Below are 20,740 nucleotides of genomic sequence, written 5' to 3'. Positions count from 1 at the left end.
CTTTCCTGCAAAGCCAAGTCTGATACTTTCTTGCTCACCCCAGTTCTCCAGCCTACCTTGCTTCATCAGGACTTAAATCTGTGATTTACAAGAGATGCATGACTCTAAGAGACCCTGGCTCCAGGACTGCCTCTCAGCCCTTCCCTGGAAATCCCTGTTTCTTCAGATAATGGCAGAATCATGCCTGGACAGGTAGAGCTGGACAAAGCAGGCAATTCTCTGATGGGTGCTACTTTGCTAGAGATGTGCACCTCTGGGGGTATCCCCTTTCCAGCCTCCCACTCCCATCAGTTCCTTCAGGCTCTTCAGTGGCTACTCCTGTTGCAAGAGGCCAGGAGGTTCCTCCTGACAGACAAGTGGGCATAAAGGCTCTGGTGAAATGGCCCTTTGGGGAACCCTGGCCTTCATTTGATTAGATACAGACGGCCCAGACTTCCAGGAGCAGCAGGTTAATCAGTTAATGGCTGAAGGATGCTGGGCGATGCGCTGCCGCATGCTGCGGGGCAGCCCCAGCCGCACAGCCCGGGGGCAGCCACTCCTTCCTCTCTGGGGCCAGATCTGGGAAAACATCTGTTCTGATAAAGAAAGTGCTTCGCCAGGGAGGGGGCAGGCCCCAGCCCATCAGCTGCTCCAGCCCAGCGACCACGGGCTGCTCCGGAGCGCTGCTAGCTCCCCCTCCGCACCCACGACTCGCAAGGCCAGACACTGGGGTTAATGGCCTGGAAACCATCTGGGAGCTGGAGGGGGGCAGATGTGTCGTGCCCCAAACACGAGGCTTTCAGACCTCAGCCGCAGACCTCGAGAAGGCCCCGTCACCCCATAGTGCCTGCCGTACCCGCTGCCAATGCCACGGGCACACACCGTCACCCATGGGTCCAGAAAGGGCTGCCTCGGCTTTGCACCCACCTGCCCCTCACAACCAAAGGCATCGCCAGGCCAGGCTGGAAACCTGCGTATGCTCAGGCAAGAAAAACGGCACCGAGAATTTCGGGGCGTCTGGGCCGTGCCCGGCCCCGCGCCCTCAGCCCCCCGCTCCCCGTGGCAGCGCAGTGCCCGCACGGCTGGGCGCTCACCCCGGGACGGCATCGCGGCCAGGCGGGACCAGAGCCCGCAGCTAACAGGTACCGCTCCGGCCCCGGGCAGCCGCTGTGCCCGCCGGCGTGACGGTGACTGGCCAGCGACACCGAGGGGCCGGGGAGTCCCGCCGCACGCTGCTCGGCGGCCCGGTGCCCCGGGGCCAGCCGCTCTGTGGCACGCACACGCAGGCAGGAGCAGGCTCCGGACCCTGAAGTCGTTCCAGAGGATTAAGGAGCCGGCTCTGGGCAGCCATGACTATCATGCGACAAACCCTCTCCTCCCGCAAGCAGCCCTGGGTCGGCGTTGCCGGCACCGCACATCGGTCGGGCTCCGGCTCCCGCAGCCCCTTCAAGCCCTCGCACGGGTTGCGCGGAGCCGCGCCGGGCTGGGGAGAGCCCGGGGTCAAAACCCTCCGCATCCCATCGCTCCAGAGAAAGTGCAACCGGGACCGCCTCGGCGAGGGGGCAGCGGGGGTGCGGCCCGCGGGGAGCGCAGCGTCCCACGGCCCCGGGGGCGCTCCCGGCCCGGGGCACGGCACCCGATGCCCGTCTCGCCCGACACCCAATCCTGCCGGCCCCCGCCTCTCCCAGCCCCGAGCAGGGGCGAGCCCCGCTGCCGTGCCCGTCCCGCCGCTGCCCACCTGGCGCAGAGAGGCGTCCATCGGCGGAGCCGCCCACGGAAGCGTTGCCGCCGGCTCTCAGCGCCGCATCGCCGCGGCCGGGCGAGCACGGCCTGCCCGCCCCGCGCCGCGCTGGCTCCGCCTCGCCGGCCGCGGGCAGGGGGGAGCGGCCGGGCCGCCCGCCCCGCTCCGCCCCGCTCCGCCCGCCCCGGGGCGCGGGGAGTGCGGCTGCTGCGGCAGCGGAGGGGCCGTGCCGGTGCCCGAGCGCTCAGGAGCGGGATGAGACTGGCGAGGAAGAGGCGCGCATCTCGAGAGGAGGGTGCTGAGAAGGGTTGGGGTGGGGGAGGCCCGAGCGGCCGGTGACACGCGGCGGGGACCGGGGACCACTGCTGTACACGGCTACAGGAGCCAAGTGCGGACCTTTGTAAGGGCAATTGATGTCATCCAGAATAGCGAACATTTCGGGTTTGGGGTTCCTTCAGCAGACCATCATAGCATGATGCAGTGAGAGAGACCGTTAACAGGAATCCTGATAGAGCTTCAAAATTATGTCTCTGAGATCTGAAACAAGTGGCAAAGAGCAATACTCTGGGCTAAGTTTCCCCAGATCATAGTTCAAAGATAGACCTCGATCACAGCTCGAAGTGTGGCCAGATCATAGTTCACAAGTGCTCTGTGAAAGTATTTCTTTCCATCATAAATTATTTCTTTATTCTGAAAAAAAAGGAAATCTAATGGAGAGGTGTGGGGGAAGAGTTTTTTTAATTTATTATTATTATTATTATTATTATATTGGTCCCTCCATAATGGGAGAGGTTTTAACTACTTAAAACACAAAGAGGGTTCTGAGGTAGATGGCAGTATCAGACACCCACCACTGGGCAGTCACACCGAGGCCACTGTCTAACCTGTGATGACCACCCCACTACTCTTCCTCCTTCACTATCTGGGCTTTTTGATAGTTTCCTGATATATGAGTCACTGTCAACGTGTCCTTCCATTTTGATACCAAGTTATTGAGAGCTATCCTGAGCGTGACTACCCAGGCTCTTCTGTACTTGTGCTGGATTAGTTTAATCTATACTGCTTTTCCTGTCTTATGAAAACATCATGCAAGACGGCGCCAGAAGCCTAACTGCAGTTCTTATCTCACATCTAATACTTTCATCCATAAGGCTGTGTCAGAGAAGGGGATTAGATCTACTCACAGTGTCCTTGACAGTCCTCCTTACAGACACATATTTATTGCCAGGCTGTCTCTGCCACAGCCAGCTTTCTCCTCAGGTGAACAGGGGATTCCTGCTGATGCTGTTTCTGTAGACAGTTTTGGCTGTTAAGCTTCTCAGTTCTGGCTGGTCACCAGGGGGCCGTGGAGCTCCTCACGACCACAGGAGAGCTGAGGAGCACACTTCTTTCTCCTGTATCTGCCTGCCATCATAAGTCTCCACCACCAGACATCCCCTTCCAGACTTCTCCGGAGAAACTTTGGCCATGGTTCCTGTCATCCAGGGCAAAAGGGATCGATACAACCTTTCGAGAGGGCAAGGTTTTTAGTATTAACACTATTGTTGACTGACACTTTCCAAGAGGGAAATAGAAGGTGGCTTAACCCAGTCCTTCAAACCAAGTAACTTTCCAGCTCTTCAGTTAATAAAGATTGGATTCCCCAAATGGAGCATCAGTTATTGATGCTGTAAGCCCTGTACTCTATCAACCCAGTAGAAAAAGTGGCAAGAATTTTGACAGGAAACTTATACCTGAAATTTGTTCCTTTCTGCTACAGGATTAAAGCACTAGTCCTGCATTATCTGCAAACCGCAATATCTGAACTGTTTCCTAGCTGGCTTTAGGTGCTGCTCCTGGGAAGGGGTGGCTGTGACCACCTGGTTTTTCACAGAGATTTGATAAGCAGGTGATTGCTGACTCCCTGTCACATGAGCCCCACTATGCAGGAAAAGCCCGGGACCTCTCTGCAGCCCTGCTCCTCCCCCCCAACCTCTGGGCTGCCTCCTTCCCCAAACCTGGCACAGTAGTGCCGACTGTGTTTGGCAGCAATGTCAGCAACCCAACGAGCTCCCAACCCTCCTCTCAGCCCAGCTGCAGACAGCACAAGAACCAGGATGCTATGGCTGTTCTGCTCTGCTTGTCATCAGGATGCTGGGCTCTGGGAGAGAACAGCCAGGGCAGGCAGGTGCTGGTGGCTCTGAGCAGTGAGCTATCCCTGCATCCATGAAAGGAGCAGCTCTCTGGTGCTGCAGGCAGCAGGGCCCCCGCACCCAGCCATGGCAGCAGCAGACAGTGAGTCAGCTTCCTGCTGGGCTTTCCACACCGAGGGAAGGTCGGCAGAGGACTGGCAGGAACAAGCTGAGGCAGGAATTCCTCCTGGACTCCAGACAATGTCTTAATTTCCTCTTCTGCCACGGGTCTGGCACACTGCTGGGAGGCAGGCAGGCCAGCATGCCCCGCTGTGGGTAGGAAGCATCTGACAGACGTGCTCTCCCATCGCCTGCCAGGGGACGAGCTGTGACACCTTGGCTGCAGGTCCCATTTCCTCAATGGCTCATCCGAACTGTGCTCGTAGGGTGGAGGACTGATTTCCTCCACTGTCATCCCTGGGATTATCTCATTTGGGAGAGTTGGCAGCAGAGGCAGGATACCTTGGACCTGACAAAGGCACAGGGAAGCACAGATGCAGGAGGGCACCTGTGCTCTGTTATGCATTGCCACCATCACAGGCCCCACTGCAAGGCCCTGCTGCTTCACTGAGGCAACCAAACCTCCCTTGCCCAAAGCACAGGACAGCCAGGAATGTGTTCACCACAGATGGAGAACTACTGAGAACAGCAGCCCAAAATCAAGCATGCCAGACCCTGGTAGACCACCAGATGCCAAGGCACTCTCCTAACACAGGCTGCACGCATGCAAGAGGAAGGGGACACACAGAAAATGCAGTAGGGTGCAAACTGATCCCAGAGTTCTGGTCCTTTCCTTGTTCTAGTTTCACAATTCCTTGAAATCAGCTTATAAATCAACACTTGAAAAGGGCAGGTCCTCCCTTCTCCCATTCCTACTGCGGGTAGCCCAGCCACACCTCAGACTGGGTCAGTCTGGCCAGGGCAGCTCAGTGTTGGACTGCTTGAACTCAGAGGTTCTGTGGAACTCTCCTCCAGCCTCATCCCCTGCAAAGTGATGGTGGTGATGATCAAAGCTCTGTCGAATCTCTCCCTGCCCGGGGCTGCTCTGAGGCTCTATGACAGGAATTAGCTGAAGCTCCTTGGGGACAGGATCATGTTTGTACCAGATGTGTCCCTGTTCCAGAGGAATGTGATTAAGGATGTCTGGAGAGGCTTTCACAGGGTCACACCAAGCACTGTGGCACCTGCTCCCCCAGAGAGCAGGAGTGTGAGGGGGAGTTCTCCTTAGGGAGGGCGGTGGGGGCTGGAGGGGGTTTATTTGTCCTGGGCACCCTGCTGGCTCCTGTGTCCACTTCAGAGCAGTGAGCCGGTCTCACTGCAATGCACAGTGCTGCCTCTGCACACTACAGAGCTCAGGCCAAGGGCAGCTACACCCTTGCTTAGTCTGATGGCAGTGGGAAAAGCTTCTTATCCCATCCAGGCACAGGAATGCCCTCCAGGGCTGCCCTTTCTCTGTAGGTCAGGAAAACAGGATGTTGTCTTCATTTTCAGCCTGAGCACAAAAGCAGATCACTGGAGCAGATGGGCCCAGAAGGCGGATGCTGGGCACATCCACCCCACTGTGACCATGTGCCACCCCTTGGCCTTTGAAGCACCCTTCTGAGCTGCATCACTGGGGCCAGCACCATAGCTGGGACTTTCTACCAGCCCCATCTGCACTTGGCTGTGCTGACGAACCAAACCCAGGTATCTCCAGCTTTCTCTGCAGATAACGGTCCTGGTCTTGTTCCTTCAGCCCAACCCTTCCTTCCTTTCCCTTCTACATTCCAAGCCACACAGCCAGCTCCTGGCAGTGACAAGCTGAGGTTCCCTACCACTGCTCCCTTTGTGCTGCTGTCAGTTTGCTTGGGGCCATAACATCTCTGTGTGTGGCTTTTACACCTTGGCCATGAGAAATGCAGTCTGGTGATGAGACTTCTGAATGAGGGAGCTGAACTGCACCAGGCTATAATTACAGTAGGAGCATATGGGGAGAGGCCAGCTGAGCGCATCCACCTCATTTCCTCTCCTATTAAGTCTACCCTGCTTTTGTTTGACCCAGAGCAAACCTTGCTATTAATGGCGCAATGCTGTGGAGGTTACAGATGATTCTGCTACAAGCAGCTTTGTGGATTCTGCTCGACTAAATGCATAAGCAGGGCTTTGCTTGCAGATACCATTACTATGTGATTCATGCTGGAGAAAGTATGTCAGGCAGCTGTAGTGTAGGCAGCCCAGACTGGGCTGTTTTGCCAGGGGAGCTCTTTGTCTCCTTCACAACCAGAAACCCAGGCGAGCAAGCAAGGAGGTTAAATGGTGTAATATCACTACCCCTGGCTGTAGCTGAATTCTGCTGATGGGTGCTAGTAGCCTGAGCCATTCATGTTTCCTCTTCCTGATCTTGCCTGCACAGTTTCAGCTTGCAAAATCATTTTTGTGCTGAAGGAGAGAGCTCTTCTCGCTGTGCACCTGCAGCCAAACTGATGCCAATCCCTGCCCTGTTTTGTTGTGCTTGTCCCTTATGAGTCCCCGGAGGCAACCTGAAATGCTGTGCTCCTGGACTAGCGAAAGAAAAAAAGCAGGCAAGACTGTGCTAACACCTCCAGGGCTGAAAAGTGAGTGCAGCCTGAGCTCAGAGCACCAGTAGCTGGCTGCAGCATCTGGCCATCTGTCTGTGTTGAGGAACAGAGCCTGGCACAACAGGAGGCAGCCGCGCCCCAGCCCCTCCCAGCCCCAGTGAGGCTGCTGTACTCCGTGTGCCGGAGGGAGTGGACATTCTCCAGGGGCACTGGGCTCATGGATGAAGGATATCATCAACCTGGGCTCCTGCAGCAGAGATCACAAAGTCCCCCCTTCTCTGCAGAAATCATGCTTAATGATTTTTTTCTGCTCAATGGCAAGATCACACCTGGCAGCCCAGAGGGTCACAGAACAAAGTGGCAGGAGAGATGGGGGATGTTGTGCAGCAGTGATGCTCAGCACTTCTCCTTTTTCTGTCTCCTGCATGGCCCCCTCTGAGCCACGCAGGACACTCACGAGTACCAGCCCACGTCCTTGCTGTTCCCTGCAGGGAAGAAGCTTCAGCAGTCACCTTTCAGAGCTCAGGCCGAGCTTTTCCTGTCCACGCCTCACAGCAGCATTGCCCCCTCTCTGCATGGGGGCTCATGAGAGCCATCTCTGCGGAGCAAGACACAGCAGCTTGTGACCAAGTGCATCCCAGCCAAAAGTATGCACCTTCACAGGGGAACCTTGCACAGGCACAGAAGAGCTGTCCCAGAAGTGCCTCAATCACTTCTGCAGAGTCCCTTTGGAGACCAGCCCCAGCACAGGCACCTCGGAGAGCCAGAGGGCTAGAAAGCCTTGAGGGGGCAAAGCACTGGAAGGGATGGGGCAGAGGCACAGGGCAGCAGCCAGGAACCAAACCTCCCAGGGCATAGGAGTGAAGGCCAGACAAATTACAGGAGTACTCCAATACTCACCTGTATTGAAGGAACATGCTATCCAAGCCTGTGCCCAGGATTCAGACATCCCTGGTAGAAAAATATCCTTTGCTAAGAGCTGTGTGAGGGAGAAGAACTCTGGACAGAGCTTCATCTCTGCCCTGTAGTTCTGTGGCAATGTCTGTGGGCCTGGCAACTGGCTCTGGGAAAGGCTGGATGCAGCACAAGGGACACGTCCAAACCTGCTGTTTCCATGGGGAGGAAGGTTTGCGTCCACGCCTGAGGAGGGCAGGTTCTTCCCCTGGCGGTCAGCAGGGCTCTGCTCAGCCCTTTCTTCTCTCCCTGGTGCTTCTCCTGGGGCTGGTGAGTCCTTTCTTCTGAGTGACATGAAGGGGAGGTGGATGGAGGGTGGGAGACAGAGAGCATTGGGCTGGGGCCATGGCAGGGATGTGCAAGGTCACCAGTGTTCAGCAGTTCGTGCTGAGAGTGGTCCTCAGCATCTGCAACAGAAAGCAGGATCCCAGCACCCCTGAGCTGGTGCTGCTCTTGGGCTTCACACACAACCATTGTCTCCCTCAGCATCAGCTCTGCTCTCCCCAAAATGGTGCAATTCACATCTGAAGAAAACCACTTGTATTGGGTATTGAAAACTGGAGCCACTCTCACTCCTGCCAATGTGAAGAATGCACGTGCTGTTGCCTCTTGCCATTGTTACCTGTCCCACACCCCCCAAACCTCTCCTCATGGGGAAAAGGAAAAAAAGGTTTTCACAATTTACTTCAATGCAATTTGAGTGTCTGAAAAGAAGACACAAAAACCCCTGCAAGGACTTTCAGATACACAGGGGAAAGGGGAAACTTTGCCACTGGCTCTTGTTCACAGTTGTAGAAATGGTTTTAGCTAGCAAATAACTTCCTAGCCATACGGCCATGTGAATGGGTGCCAGTGGTATCTGACAACAGAGGTGTGCCAGCCCCTCCTGGCTGCAGAGAACAAAAATAACTGGAGAAGATAACTTGAGTGTACTTGAAAGCAGGTGGCAGAAACAGAAACCCAAACAGTTTGCTTAAACAATACAGTTGTTTAAAATAATAAGGTTGATAATTTTGGGAATGGACCTTCTATTTTTAAGTGTCTGGACAGGCTTCCTTTTGTAAAGATAAGCCTCTTGTCATATAACAAAGACGGAGAAACTTCTGGTAGGAGTGCAGTCCTGGTCTGGCATAAGTGAGTCCCCTATCAGGGAGCAAGTGAACACTTGCCCCATCCCAGAGCACCCCCTGGAGAACTGGGGGCCTGCAGACAGCCCCAGCACAGGAGCATCCCCTGAATCTGCAGGCAGCCTCTCAGCTACTCCTCCTGCACTGCAGCAGTATTTTGTGACCCAGCAGGCTCCTGCTGTGCCAGCACCCAGCAGCCTCTCCCTCCCCCCCGATCTGACTAAAGTGGGGGTAGTGGGGGTACAAGCACCCCTTGTAGCCCCTTTACTCCTTTTACTCCTCCTGCCTCAGCCCATCCCTGTTGCCCCCCTCTCCATCCACCCACTGTCTCTCCTTTGGCAGAGCAGCCAGGACTGACTCCTCCAAGCTGGACAGATGTCCCACTCTTTGAGCAGCACACCAGCCTTTGGTAGATCTGACTGCTGAGTCTGCATGTGTGACCCAAACCAGAGCCCCTACAGCAATCCTGCCTACATTGCATCCTGGTGCAGTGTGTTTTCCAGCACATCCAGGTCCAAGGACCATGTGGATGAGCTGTGACCCTGGTTGACTCTTCTCCATCACTGTGGCCACCCATGGAGGCACTCTGCCCTCGAAGGGGAGATCAGCACCTTTGTGAGGCACATGCAGAAGTGCCAGGAGGGCTTTAACCCTGCACAGCCTGTACCACGTGCTGCTGCTGCTGCTGCTGCCACCACGTAGCCCCTCGGGGCAGGTGGAGAGCTGGCAGCACCTGCAGAGGCTTGCCCACTGCCAGCCTGGCTCAGCCAGCCCTGACGTGGCCAACAGCTACATGGACTGTGCTACCTGCAGCACCTGAGCACACTGAAGGAGAGGTTTGATGCCAGGATGGTGGTTCCTCTCTGTGAGAACTTACACAAGCACGAGGAGCCCGCTGCCTACCCTTTGCAGCGGTCCCCCACCTGGCGGCACAGCTCTTTGCCCACCGGCGTAACTGCGGGCTGCTGCTGCGGGGGGGGACCCTCAGCCAGAGGGTCTTCAGTCCCCAGAGCTTGCACGACCTGCGTGGCTTTGCTGATGTGGGGCCCTTTGTGGAGGTCTTGAGGCTGGTCCCTGATATCTTTCACCAGAGCTTGGCCACAGCAGATCTCGCCCAGAAGTGGGTTTCTCTTCACCGCAACAGGTACAGCCGCTCCCTGCCACCATCAGCATCACAGTCACCATCAGCATCACAGTCACCATCACTGCCACTGCAGCCACCAGCATGGAGCAGAGCAGGGTTGGCTCCTGGCACTGGACACCCCACTCTGTGCAGCAAGGCCCCCCAGCAGCCCAACTCTCCCCTGGGCTTGCCCAACCCCATGATGCCACTGCAGCCTTCAGGCACAGGCAGCAGAGCTGGGGTGCTGCGAGCCCAGCTGCAGGAGAGCCAGGAGGAGCTGCTGGCCCTGCTGCACTGCAGGGAGTGGGTGGCCACCCTTCATGCCCAGGCCCATTGCATTTCCCAGTGCATCCACCTCCTGCGCCTGCAGCAGCAGGGTGAGGGGCCAGGGCTGGCCCAGCCCTGGCAGAGCTCAGGCATGAGGGGGTATGAGGGGGCTTGCCGGTGTGGAGCTGCCCTGGCCGACAAGCGGCAGAGGAGCCTAGAGCTAGAGGAGTACCAGCACAGCATCCTGGAGGCTGACTGGCTGCTGGAGCTGGAGGTCAGGCCCATCCTCATCCGGAGGATTGATGTGGTAAGGGGCACACGTCGCCCTGCTTGTGCTCCCTGGTCTGCATACCAGGGTGGGTGGGGGCACTGCTGCAGTCCAGGGTGCTGCACAAGAAGGGCTGGACATCCAGCTAGAGATGTGAGTCTTGTGGGATTCATAGGTATGGGGACAGCCATAGTCTCTCCAGTCCAAACCAATGGCCTGCTGGTTTAGACATTCAGATGTGAGGAAGGAGAGCTGAGAAGTGGGGAATGGGAGAGGGAGTGTTCCCTAATGTGGCAAAGCAGCCTGTGGGTCATAGATACTCCCATCCAGCCCAACTGAATGCTCAGGAGATAGGCACCCGCTGCTTCCTCTCCTGCAGGTTCTGCAGCGCTGCCAGGTCCTGGAGAGGGTGCTGCAAGGCCAGGCACTGCCTGTCCCACAACACACCCAGCTCAGAAATAGGACGGCCACCACCTGTGTACCTTGGCAGGCTCAGCCCTCTACCTCTGCCTCAGCAGCCAGCCCCTGGAGCAGCCAGTGAGTGACCATGGACAATGGGACTTCCAGCTACTCCCAGCAGCTGCACCCTGGAGAGCAAGACTGGAGAACACCCAACCAATCACCACGGGCTGCAGGCAGCTAGCAGCTCACAGGGATCTGGCTCAGTTCTTGCCTGGGAAGAAAGCATGGAAAGAACATGTTTAATGAGATGTTTCTTCTGTGCTCAGCCCATGGGCCTGCCATTTGGCATGTGGCTACAGACTGCACAAGGAGACTGGGCACCAAGTGCTGCTGAGCGCACAGACACAAGCATGCACATGTGTATGGATGCAAGCAGGCAGGAGAATGTGGTTCTGATGAAACATGGGGCTCAGCCTCCTGTTTCCAGCAGCCAGTGGGAAGGCTGAGTCCACAGTAACCAGTCTGCTTGATGACGGCCCACCTCCATGCTGGTAGTGGATAACACAGTGACAGTCCTTGCTCCAGCTGGAGCTTGCTACCTTGCTGGCTGTGGTAGGCAAAGAAGTTTTGTCCTGGGGAATTTCAATCCATTTAATTTATTGCCGTTGGCAATAAAGCCAAAAATGTATATCCGGGGAGGCACGGTTCCTGTGAAGTGTTTATTGGTGTAGCTGTTTCCACTACAGTCAGAGGAGTCACAATGCACAGAAACAACAGGCCTCCTACACTACACAGGGAGGACAGGACACACACGGCCACAGACACACAGAGACGCTCGTCTCTCCGCCCCGGGCCCTGTAGTGGGGCCAGGCTGTGGGCAGGACCTGCTGCAGGGGAGGCTTCTTTCTCTGATGGGATATTTCTGCAGCCTCCCGAGGAAGGCACTGGACCCTCCCAGTAATGAAGCATTCACCATCTCTCTCACAGGAGCCAGGCTGGTAAATAGGAATGGGGGGCAGCATCTTCTCCCAAATCCAGTGGTGAACCAAGCATCCCAGCTTCCTCTGGAAGGCCAGTCCAGCTCTGACCATCAGGAAGAGGCTGGGCTGCCTTTCCCTTCTGGCACTACCTTTGGAGTTTCCATGGGCAACAAGGGCACCATCAAACAGTTTCTGGGCCAGTTTTGAACAAAGGCTGCCAGCTCAGGGACACCCCAGGGAACAGCTCTGTCAGGTCGAAAGGTGTGATGCACCTGAACATGAGGAAGAACTTTACTGTGCAGTGACTGAGCACTGGAACAGGTTGTCCAGAGAAGTTGCAGAGTCTCCCTCACTGGAGGTATTGCAGAACTGTCTGGATACAATCCTGTGCCATGTGCTCTGGGATGACTCTGCTTGGGCAGGGAGGCTGGACCAGATGGTCCACTGTGGTCTCTTCAAACCTGACCAATTCTGTGAATCTGTGGAACTGCCCAGAGGTGATGGGGGCTGGGTCCTGGGCACCCTGAGTGCTGCTCTTTCTCACCTGGCGGGCACCACTGGATGTGAAAGGCGATCTCAGTATGGCAGCAAAACGGGCTGGGGTTCCAGTGACTTCCTTCTGGGCTTGCAGGGAGCCAGACTCAGTGGACCACTGCACAGGGAAAGGGAGGGAACCCAAAGGACTGTTTTGTGCTCCAGCACTAGATTTCTTGTATAGCTTCTTAAATATGGTTTGTCCTGAGAGACAGGAATGTGGGGATCAGAAACTGGGCTACAGCCCTGTGGTGAGTGCTTACTCCTGCAACCTCTGCGGAGGTGCAGAATGGCAGAGGACTCCTAATTCCTGCAAGAGGGCAAGCATTTGCAGGAACTAGGCTTCAGGATACCTGTTTGTCTCCAGCCTTCCCTCCCTGTGCAGTTTGCCTTTGGAAATAAGGTTGGGAGAGGAGGGAAAGGAGCCAAACAGCCTCTTCTATGTCAAGCAAGAGCTGAAAACAGTCATGTGGGAAGGTGACTCAACAGAAGACAGTCTGGAGGACTGGGCCAGGGTGCCAGTCCCTGTTTGCCTGTCTGCCAGGCTGCAGCAGCGCCAAGGGCCAGTAGCTGTGGCAGAGGCCTGGTGTGAGCATTACTAGAAGGGGGCAGAGGGAGCAGGAGCAAGGCATCTGCCAGCTGAGTATGGAGATTGCTGGCTTGGGAGAAGAGGCAGCTTCTAGCCCATTCCTGTGAATGCTCAGTCTCACATGCTGAGCTACCCAAGCTATCCAAGCATCATGGTAGTGGAGGGGAATGCAGTGGCACCAGCTGACTTTGTTCCCCTTCACCACCTGGAAACCAGGCACAGGCTGCCTGAGCAGGGAGGGGACAGACCCCTGACCCATGGGCACTCAGGACCCACACAGCTTTGGGATGTGAGAGGCATCTCTCAGCCCACCAGGTCCAAGAGGAGAGAGACTCACAGCCTCTGCTGAGCGAGTGATGGGGCAGCCAGAGCCGGGGCTGCATCCTGCAGGGCTATGGAACAGCCATTCATTGGTCCAGGCAAGAGACAGTGTGACTCACGGCAGGTCTCCAGTTAGTTCTTGGGAGGGATGAGCAGGTGTGAGCCGCGTGTCTCGCAAGCAGGGAGGGCGGCTCCCAGCTCACACAGGCATGTGCAGCTCGTTGTACTCGTCCCGGCCATCCTCATCGAAATTTGGCTCCGCATCCTCCGAGTCCAACTGGGAAGAGGCAGAGACAGGCTATGAAGGCCACAGCTGCCCCCAGTGTGGGGTCAAGCCTGGCGTAGAGGGATCAGCACACAGGAACCCAGTCAACTGGGCTGTGCTGGGAAAAGCAAAGCTCTTGCTCCCTCCCCTCTGAACAGGCTCCTTTAAACCTCATGCCCATCCATGCATCCCCAGCCCGATGCCCTTTCTATTCTAATGCCTGGAGCTTTGGTCCAGTAGTGCAGCTCCTTCCTCTCCCCTCGGTGGCAGCACTCACTTCTGGGTGCTGCTCCAGGCTCTCCTCCAACACAGCTCAGGATGTTGATAGCAGCAGAGGAGCTGCCAGCTCTTGAATAGCTGCCAGCACCCTGGCACTGTGATTACATGCTGAAGTGCCAACAGCCATAGGTTCTGATGTGCCGCTGGGCTGTTCTTGCTGTTGGTTCAGTGGGGAACTGGTGTGTTTCTTGATGAAGGAGGCACAAGATGGAAGGGGAAATCACCTCTGCTTGGTAGGAACCTGTTTTCTTGCCCCAGGTAGCCCATCAATCTCATACTGCACTCCCAGGGCTACAAGATCCAAGAAAGCTATCCACCCACTTACTGCTGTTGAGCAAAGACCCTCAAGGCTTTGCTGGCCCATGACCTCTCAGCCTTTCAGGCTGCCAGATCTCCTCAATCTCACTCCAGTGTTGCAAGCTAGACAGAGGACAGCTGTCTGCTCACCGCTTTGAGCTCCCTGTCGTGGAAGAAGCGTGGCAGCACGAAGCGTCGCAACGGCACTGTCATGATCAGGACAAAGGGGAAGGCCAGCGATGCTACTGTAGATTTCACCACCCAGAGCAGCACAATGCAGGCCAGTTGAATGCAGGTGAAGAGATTCATTCTCCAGGTCTTCACCTATTAAGTAAATCCAGTCTAAGAACACGTTATCTTTCCACACAGATTAACCAAGACCCAACTTGCAAAATGAAACTCTTCTGCAGAGCACCTGCTGCTGCAGAGTCTACCTGCCTTTACTCTACAGCTAGGTAGAACTCCATAACACATCAGCCTCTGTACTACCTGGCAGCATACCCACCTGGCAGTGTCCCTCCACCCCCTCAAGCAGTGCATCACTCCTACAAATTGTCTGACCATCCATACAATATCCTAACAATACGCTCCTGGGTGCAGCCTACCAGCATTGTACCACCTCTGTGCATGCCTTGCACTTCTCGGCCCAAACTTGCAGCCAAGCAGGGTCACCAAGCCAAGTGTCATTCTAGCAAAATACCATCCTCCCCTCACCTGCTTCTTCTTCCTCTTCTCCTCATTACCTGGTTCTATGCAACCTGCCTTTGCTCACCTTGACAACGTAGATGTGGTCAGGGTGGTGCTTGGATGGCATGAAGATCAGGAGCAGGCGCTCATAGAGCTGGATGCCAGTGAGTGACGTAACCCCCATGTAGAGGAAGATGCCGAAGAGCACAGCCAGGGGGATCTGCCGCAGCATGTTCCCCATCACAATGGACAGACCTGCACAGACAGAGCTCAGGGCATGTGTGTCCCACACCAGCCCCTCCGCAAGCCACCTCAGCCTCCGTCCCTCTCCCACCTCCTCTGTGTCCTGGGGCACAAGGGAAAGGAAGCTCAAAATGGGTAGGTGTGGGCAGGCCTGCAGCGAGCAGGCAGAGCACGGACTGGCCCACGGGGCAGGGACAGTGCCAGTGCCAGGAGATTCAACTGCTTGGTCCTGACCTTTTCCCCTCCCTTGTTCCCTGAGCAGAGGCTCACCGACAAGGGCGGCAATAAGCACTCCGGTCACACGCTGCTCCTTCACCTCCTCGATCCTGGGCTTCTCCCCGGGCGCGATGGCCTTGCTCATGACGGTCAGGGCATTGACGTGGGTGACGGAGCGCACTGTCGCTGCCGTCAGCCAGGGCAGCCCGAAGAGAGCGCAAAGCCCCCCCATAGTGCCAATGAGCAGAAGGTCCAGGTGGAAGCCAGAGCCTTTCAGCAACTTCCTCTCCTTCTTGCTAACAATCAGCCTGAAAGAAAATAGAACCTGGGTCAGTGCAAGGCCCACGTCAGTGTCCAGGGACAGCACTGCAGCTGGGGACAGCGCTCGCTCTCTGGAGACAGCACACATGGGGATAATGACAAGATGGCTGAGGAGGGGGATGGTGGCTGTCAGCCTCAGGTTAGAAGTTTCCTCCTGTGCTTGGCTGAGGTGGGTCTCCATCACACCATATGCCAAGAGGGGAGCCAAAAGATGATGGGAAAAGCCAAGGTACAGTCTGAAATGCCCAAGATCCTGCTCTTGCTGTTCCTTTGGAATGTCTGTTGCATCTCCAAGGGAACCAGCACCCATCCTGGCCTTGCTTCTCTGGGGGTAAGCAGTGGCTGAGGTTTGAGGGGGAGGTACTCACGTAGTGATCTGTGTCTCCATGAAGATAAGAATGAAGACCAGGAGGGCAGGGATGGCAGAGGCAAACATCATCCACAGCGGAAAGGTCCCACTACTGCCCATGGGGTGGATGAACCAGCCACGCTTGTGAGGGGATGTGACCGACAGGCCAGAGGGGACATTCAGCTTCTGGTGGTGTAGTTGCAAAACCCAGCAGTTACTCATTAATACAAACAAGCCTCACACAGCTTTGATCCTCCTGCTCTCCCTGGCCTGAATGTCTCAGATGATGGGATAAGCCACCCTGAACCAAGCAGGACTTTCTCATGGATAATCCCCTTCAGTGCAAAAATAATTATGTTTCCTAACATGGGCCTGTATCATTTCCTTTCAGCTACTTGAAGTCCCTTCATTCTTTTCCAAGACACCAAGGAAGTATCTTCCCTCAAGAACTTCACCCCCATGTCAGTCCTTGCAGACCATGGTTAAAATGCTCCTTGACCTCTGCTTGGACAAATTAAGTGTTCTGAACTGCCTACCATTTCCTGAGGTGGCTTTCCAGACTTTCCAAGGCTTTTCTGAGACATTTTACAGCATTGTTTTTGCAGTGCAAACCCCTGAAGAGGCCACATTCTGTGGAAATGACCTCATTCTGACCATGTTCAGGGGGAATATCATGTTTGTGCTCCCATCAGACCACACAGACTCCTAGCTGTACATCATCCTGACCCTGCATTCATCAGCATTTGAACCCTCGGCTCTGTGCTGCTCTACAGTAATTTCTGCTATCTGCACTGCAGGCAGACTTTATGATTTGCATTTATGTTAATCAGCATAAGTATGAATAATATTTCTGGAATGTTTGTCCTTGAGTTAAGCTGTGTAACTAAGTACCATTTTCTCGGAAAGCTTTGTACATATGCTGAGTTAATACTAAAATGATAATGCTTTTGATATTAACTGTAGAAGTGTAGAAGGGTATGAAAAGAATGTAACAAAGTGCATGATTTTACTAATGTCTGATAGACTGAAATTTTTCATTGAAATTCAAATGAATAAAAATGCATTTGGATTCCACCAAGCCTTGGGTTGTTTTGATAAAAAGCTTGCATGATAAACAGGAAATACTTTTCACCCTCTTCCCAATCTTAGCAAAAAAAAACCCCGAAACAAAACAAGAAATATAATTCCATACCTACTGAAAAAGGAGAAAGAATGAAACCTGTGAGATACGTTTGTTTGATAACATTAAGTTATCAAACTTAAGTTTGTACGTATACTGGGAAAAAAAAATTGTGTTTGGGATAAAGCAATCAAAATATTAGTATCCTACAGTCAACAAGAGAATGAGTATGTTGAGTACTAAACTCATGACAAATACCCCATTGAAACCATTCTACATGCCACCTTCTTCAGTGTGCATGAACAGTTTATGTCTTGCTGATTGACTGCAAATGTTTAGAGTTCCAAACAAGGAATGAACTGCACTGAATCTCCCTAAAGCCCCTAACCCCTCCCCTACTAACAGCTGGAAGACCAGAGGGATACCAGGGCACTCCAGTCCCTGTAGCTCTGGCCTCAGCCTCTGCAAGACTCTTGGAGCTTCCCTTCACCGTGGGAGTGAGAATAAGCGGAATGTTTCTGTTTGCTTTGTGCTGTTATGACTAAAGAGGCAGGAAATACAAATTCCCCATTGCACAAGAGCAGGCCAGCCCCACAGGATCACTGCTGGGCTTCAGGAGAGGCTCTGAGGGCAGTGCTAGCACCTACCTGTGTGTATGTGTCAGTGATAGTGTAATCCACCAGCACCATGACCAGGATGGAGATGGGGATCCCAAAGTCTCCGATGATCCGCCGCGCCTGCAGAACACAGACCTGTCATTAGCAAAGGGAACAGGCCAGCTCCACACGTGCATCCTGCTAGAGGGAGCCCATGGCAAAGAGAAGCCCCAGAGGGGGCCAAGCACCACTCCAAACTTGAGCACTGCTGATGGGCAGGGCAAGGAAACCTAGCCTTGACCCATGGGGCTGTGCATCCCACTGCCCACACAACATGCTCTTAAATGACTGGCTAATTGCTCCTGCTGGCTTCTTTAGACAGTGTTCCAGGTAAAGATACCATGCATGTACAGAGATGCCCAAAGAGAAAAAGTTGTAAGTTCTTCTTATATTCTAGTTTAACAGACTTGTATCCAGTCCAAGGAGCTTTCCCAAAGTCCAGAGGACTTTCCAGCAACCTCACTGGAGCAGGACAGTGCAGATACCATCCTCAACAGTCAGCTCTTGTCTGCACCCTAGGGTGGACTACCATCCCTCCTGCAAGGTATTCCAAGGATTTCTGGTGTTTCTTTGGGAGATGTCCAAGTGTTCTGGAGAATAAAAGTCTGTAGCCAAAAGTATTATTTGTTTGTCGTGTCCCTTGTCCTTAACATGTCCCACAAACTTCTCACCTTTCCTCCTAAGAAGCGGCTGTTCTTGAACTTGCGCATGAAGAAGGCAATGAAGAAAGTGCCTAGCATGAGGATTAGGGAGAGCAGAGCAGTGTTGGGCTGCATCCTGGTTCCCAGTGACATGGCATCCGTAGAGAGCACGCTGGCATTCAGGCTGCTCTGCACGTTTGGTGGGTAGAACTTCAGCAAAGGATGTTCTGCAAACACCTGAGCAGGTGAGAGAAGCAGCAGACTAGTTACTGCAAGGAGGGGCAGGGGGCACTGTCACTACTGGGGACAGGAGGATGCAGAGGTGTCCTGCTCTGTGGAGAGGTGAGGGCAGTAGATGGTGGGCACGGACAATCCCAGCATCCGTCACCTTGCCTCGCAACCTACCCAGCTGGAGAGGGCTGGGGAGAGAAAAGTGGCCCCTCTTTAATGTCTCCTGCAGGAAGAGAAGGGGAGAGAGACATTAGGGCTCTTCCTGCCACCCTCTGTGGTGGCATAGGAGCCAGCTGGGCTGAGGCATGAGACCAGCAAAGAACTGCTCTGCAGAATGTCTAGGAAAATTGTGGCTGAGCTGAGGAGGCTCTGTTCCCTCGCCTCCTGTGTGCTAAAGCAGCTGGTTCCTGAGGGATTAAGAGATGCAGCAGCCCATCTCCCCAGGGAAGGTTCACCTTGTACAGTTTGTAGAAGGTCTCATAGATAAAGATGAGGGAGATGAGGAAAGCAAAGATCTCCTGGGTGAAGGGCGAGATGTAGCGCACCAAGAAGCTTCCTTCTGCTGCCACGATAATGAAGATGAAGACGATGAGCCACAAACCAATCCACACTCTGCCTGTCAGATACTCAATGCCTTGTGTCTGGCAGAACTGAAATGGAAAGGGGAAGGAGTTACTCGTGGTTCCTCAGGCTGCCTCCTGCATCCACTTCCCAATAAGATCAAAGACTGTCCTGGAAAAAAGCATCTACATCTGCTTGGGCATCCAGCACAGAATCTGTGAATTCATGGCTAGAATAACACGTAAATTTGCAGACTTTGCATCAACACCTGACAGCTCACACCAAGTAGGTCTTTACTGCTGCAGTCTTTGTAACAGTACCTCCTTCGTGCTCTGCTGAAGCCAGCCCATGCATAACACACCCTGTCCCACCCCTATGGAGGTGCTGCTGCTTAAACACAGCTCTCCATTGCTCCATGCACTCAACAGCACAGGCCTGCTCCCTACAAAGGAGAGCCTGAGCATCCTGCTACATCCCACTGCATAAAGGCCACGATCTCAGACAGCACCATGCATGCAGACAGTTGTATGTGTGTGGAGATAAGCCCCCAGGCTGCCACCACAGAGGAGACCATCTCCATTGCCTCTGCTCATCCACACAGAGCAACTATTTCCAGGACAAATCACACCCCCCCCCTTTGCAGCCTTCCTCAGTACCAGCACAGGCAGAGGTACTCCTCTGTACACCGTGACTGGACAAAGCAAAAGCGGTCAGTAAGAAGTGCAGTCACAGGAGAGCAGAGAAATTCCCACTCTGCAATAGCATCACCAGCTCCAAACTCTTGACAAGGTGAAAATCCAACTGTAGAAGAACCATGCTTTTTCAAAGACAGAGACATGCTGGCAGTCAGAGAAAAGGAGAAGAATTAGATCCACTGCTTGAAGGTACAGTGACACAGGGATGCTTTCAAGAGCAAAGAGGTCATGCTACTTGAGAAAGAAACATATGCATCCTGGCTGGCCAGATACCTCTGCACACACCCTTGGGCTTATCCTTAGAGGTGGGAGTAATGTACGTGGCACGTCCCAAATGGGTGGTACACTGAGTGTTATTGAGCTCCCATAAAAAGAAACCTGGACACAGGTAAAAGTGGTGAAATGGTCTTCAAGAATAAGAAACTTTCAGGATGCAGCTACAAGTGCTCATTATGCCAGTGAGCTGCATCACAGAGCTGGGGGACGGTGCTCTCCTCACAGTCAGCACGTAGAAGAGTGCTCTCTCACACCTCGAGGGATACTGGATACAGCAACAGGAGGTAGAAGTCCCTGTAGTGGGCCCTGCAATGGGTCAGCAGAGCCAAGGGCAGCCCTGACTGAGCTGAGAGCAGCCTGGAAGTACTCAGAGTTCACCCTAACAAAGACCCTTTGTAGAGCTGAGAAATGCCAGCTGCCCTCTCCACAGCAGGGACAGAGCAAGCAGGTGCCAAGCACAGACACTGCCTCACATGTACCTTGTAAAAAGCTTCTTCAAACACCAGCAGAGGCCCTGAGAAGCCAATGACCAGGAGTGGCTGGGCTCCAAGCAGGGAGAAGAGGATCCCTAAAACCGAGGTGGAGATTATCAGCTCGGAGACCCCCATGAGACCCTCAGTTTTCTCTCCTGGGAAAGAGAACAATGTATGAGTGTTATAGCCCAGACATAGGCACCATCACCACGGACAGGCAGGCTGCACAGCTCCAGACAGAGAAGGCAGGTGCTCATCCCATCAGTCAGAGGTGCTCTGTGTTAGGCAGGGAGCAGGGAGGGCGCCCAGGCAGCTGAGGCTGGAGAGGCCAAATGGCAGGGAGGGAACAAGGCACCAGCTGAGGCACAGCACTACATTCACTCTCCCAGAATGAACAGCACCAAAACCCACCCCAG

General features: G+C 54.4%; 2 protein-coding genes across 5 annotated transcripts in view; both read right to left on the bottom strand.

Annotated features, from left to right (window-relative positions):
* LOC148183845 (unconventional myosin-X-like) overlaps positions 1–1,837 on the bottom strand; it is a 28,292-nt gene extending 26,455 nt beyond the window's left edge. Inside the window, exon 1 of the mRNA XM_088058636.1 lies at positions 1,718–1,837. Coding sequence (XP_087914762.1) covers positions 1,718–1,738 — 21 coding nt within the window. The 5' untranslated portion in view covers positions 1,739–1,837. The remainder of the gene's footprint in view (positions 1–1,717) is intronic.
* A 9,453-nt stretch (positions 1,838–11,290) lies between these two features.
* SLC4A3 (solute carrier family 4 member 3) overlaps positions 11,291–20,740 on the bottom strand; it is a 33,765-nt gene continuing 24,315 nt past the window's right edge. For all 4 annotated transcript variants that reach the window (XM_005519728.3, XM_014249542.2, XM_088058519.1 and 1 more), the window contains 9 exons: positions 20,331–20,479; positions 18,775–18,969; positions 18,119–18,325; positions 17,439–17,528; positions 15,691–15,857; positions 15,056–15,309; positions 14,628–14,797; positions 14,006–14,179; positions 11,291–13,291 (listed from right to left, as the gene is read on the bottom strand). In XM_005519728.3, coding sequence (XP_005519785.1) covers positions 13,214–13,291; positions 14,006–14,179; positions 14,628–14,797; positions 15,056–15,309; positions 15,691–15,857; positions 17,439–17,528; positions 18,119–18,325; positions 18,775–18,969; positions 20,331–20,479 — 1,484 coding nt within the window. In that variant the 3' untranslated portion in view covers positions 11,291–13,213. The remainder of the gene's footprint in view (positions 13,292–14,005; positions 14,180–14,627; positions 14,798–15,055; positions 15,310–15,690; positions 15,858–17,438; positions 17,529–18,118; positions 18,326–18,774; positions 18,970–20,330; positions 20,480–20,740) is intronic.

Source organism: Pseudopodoces humilis, chromosome 8, assembly GCF_049639895.1.
Source record: "Pseudopodoces humilis isolate 2021_Gansu_Grassland_sample_001 chromosome 8, ASM4963989v1, whole genome shotgun sequence".
NCBI lineage: Eukaryota > Metazoa > Chordata > Aves > Passeriformes > Paridae > Pseudopodoces > Pseudopodoces humilis.
The sequence above is the reverse complement of the archived record's forward strand: the minus strand, read 5'-3'. Positions and strand labels throughout refer to the sequence as shown.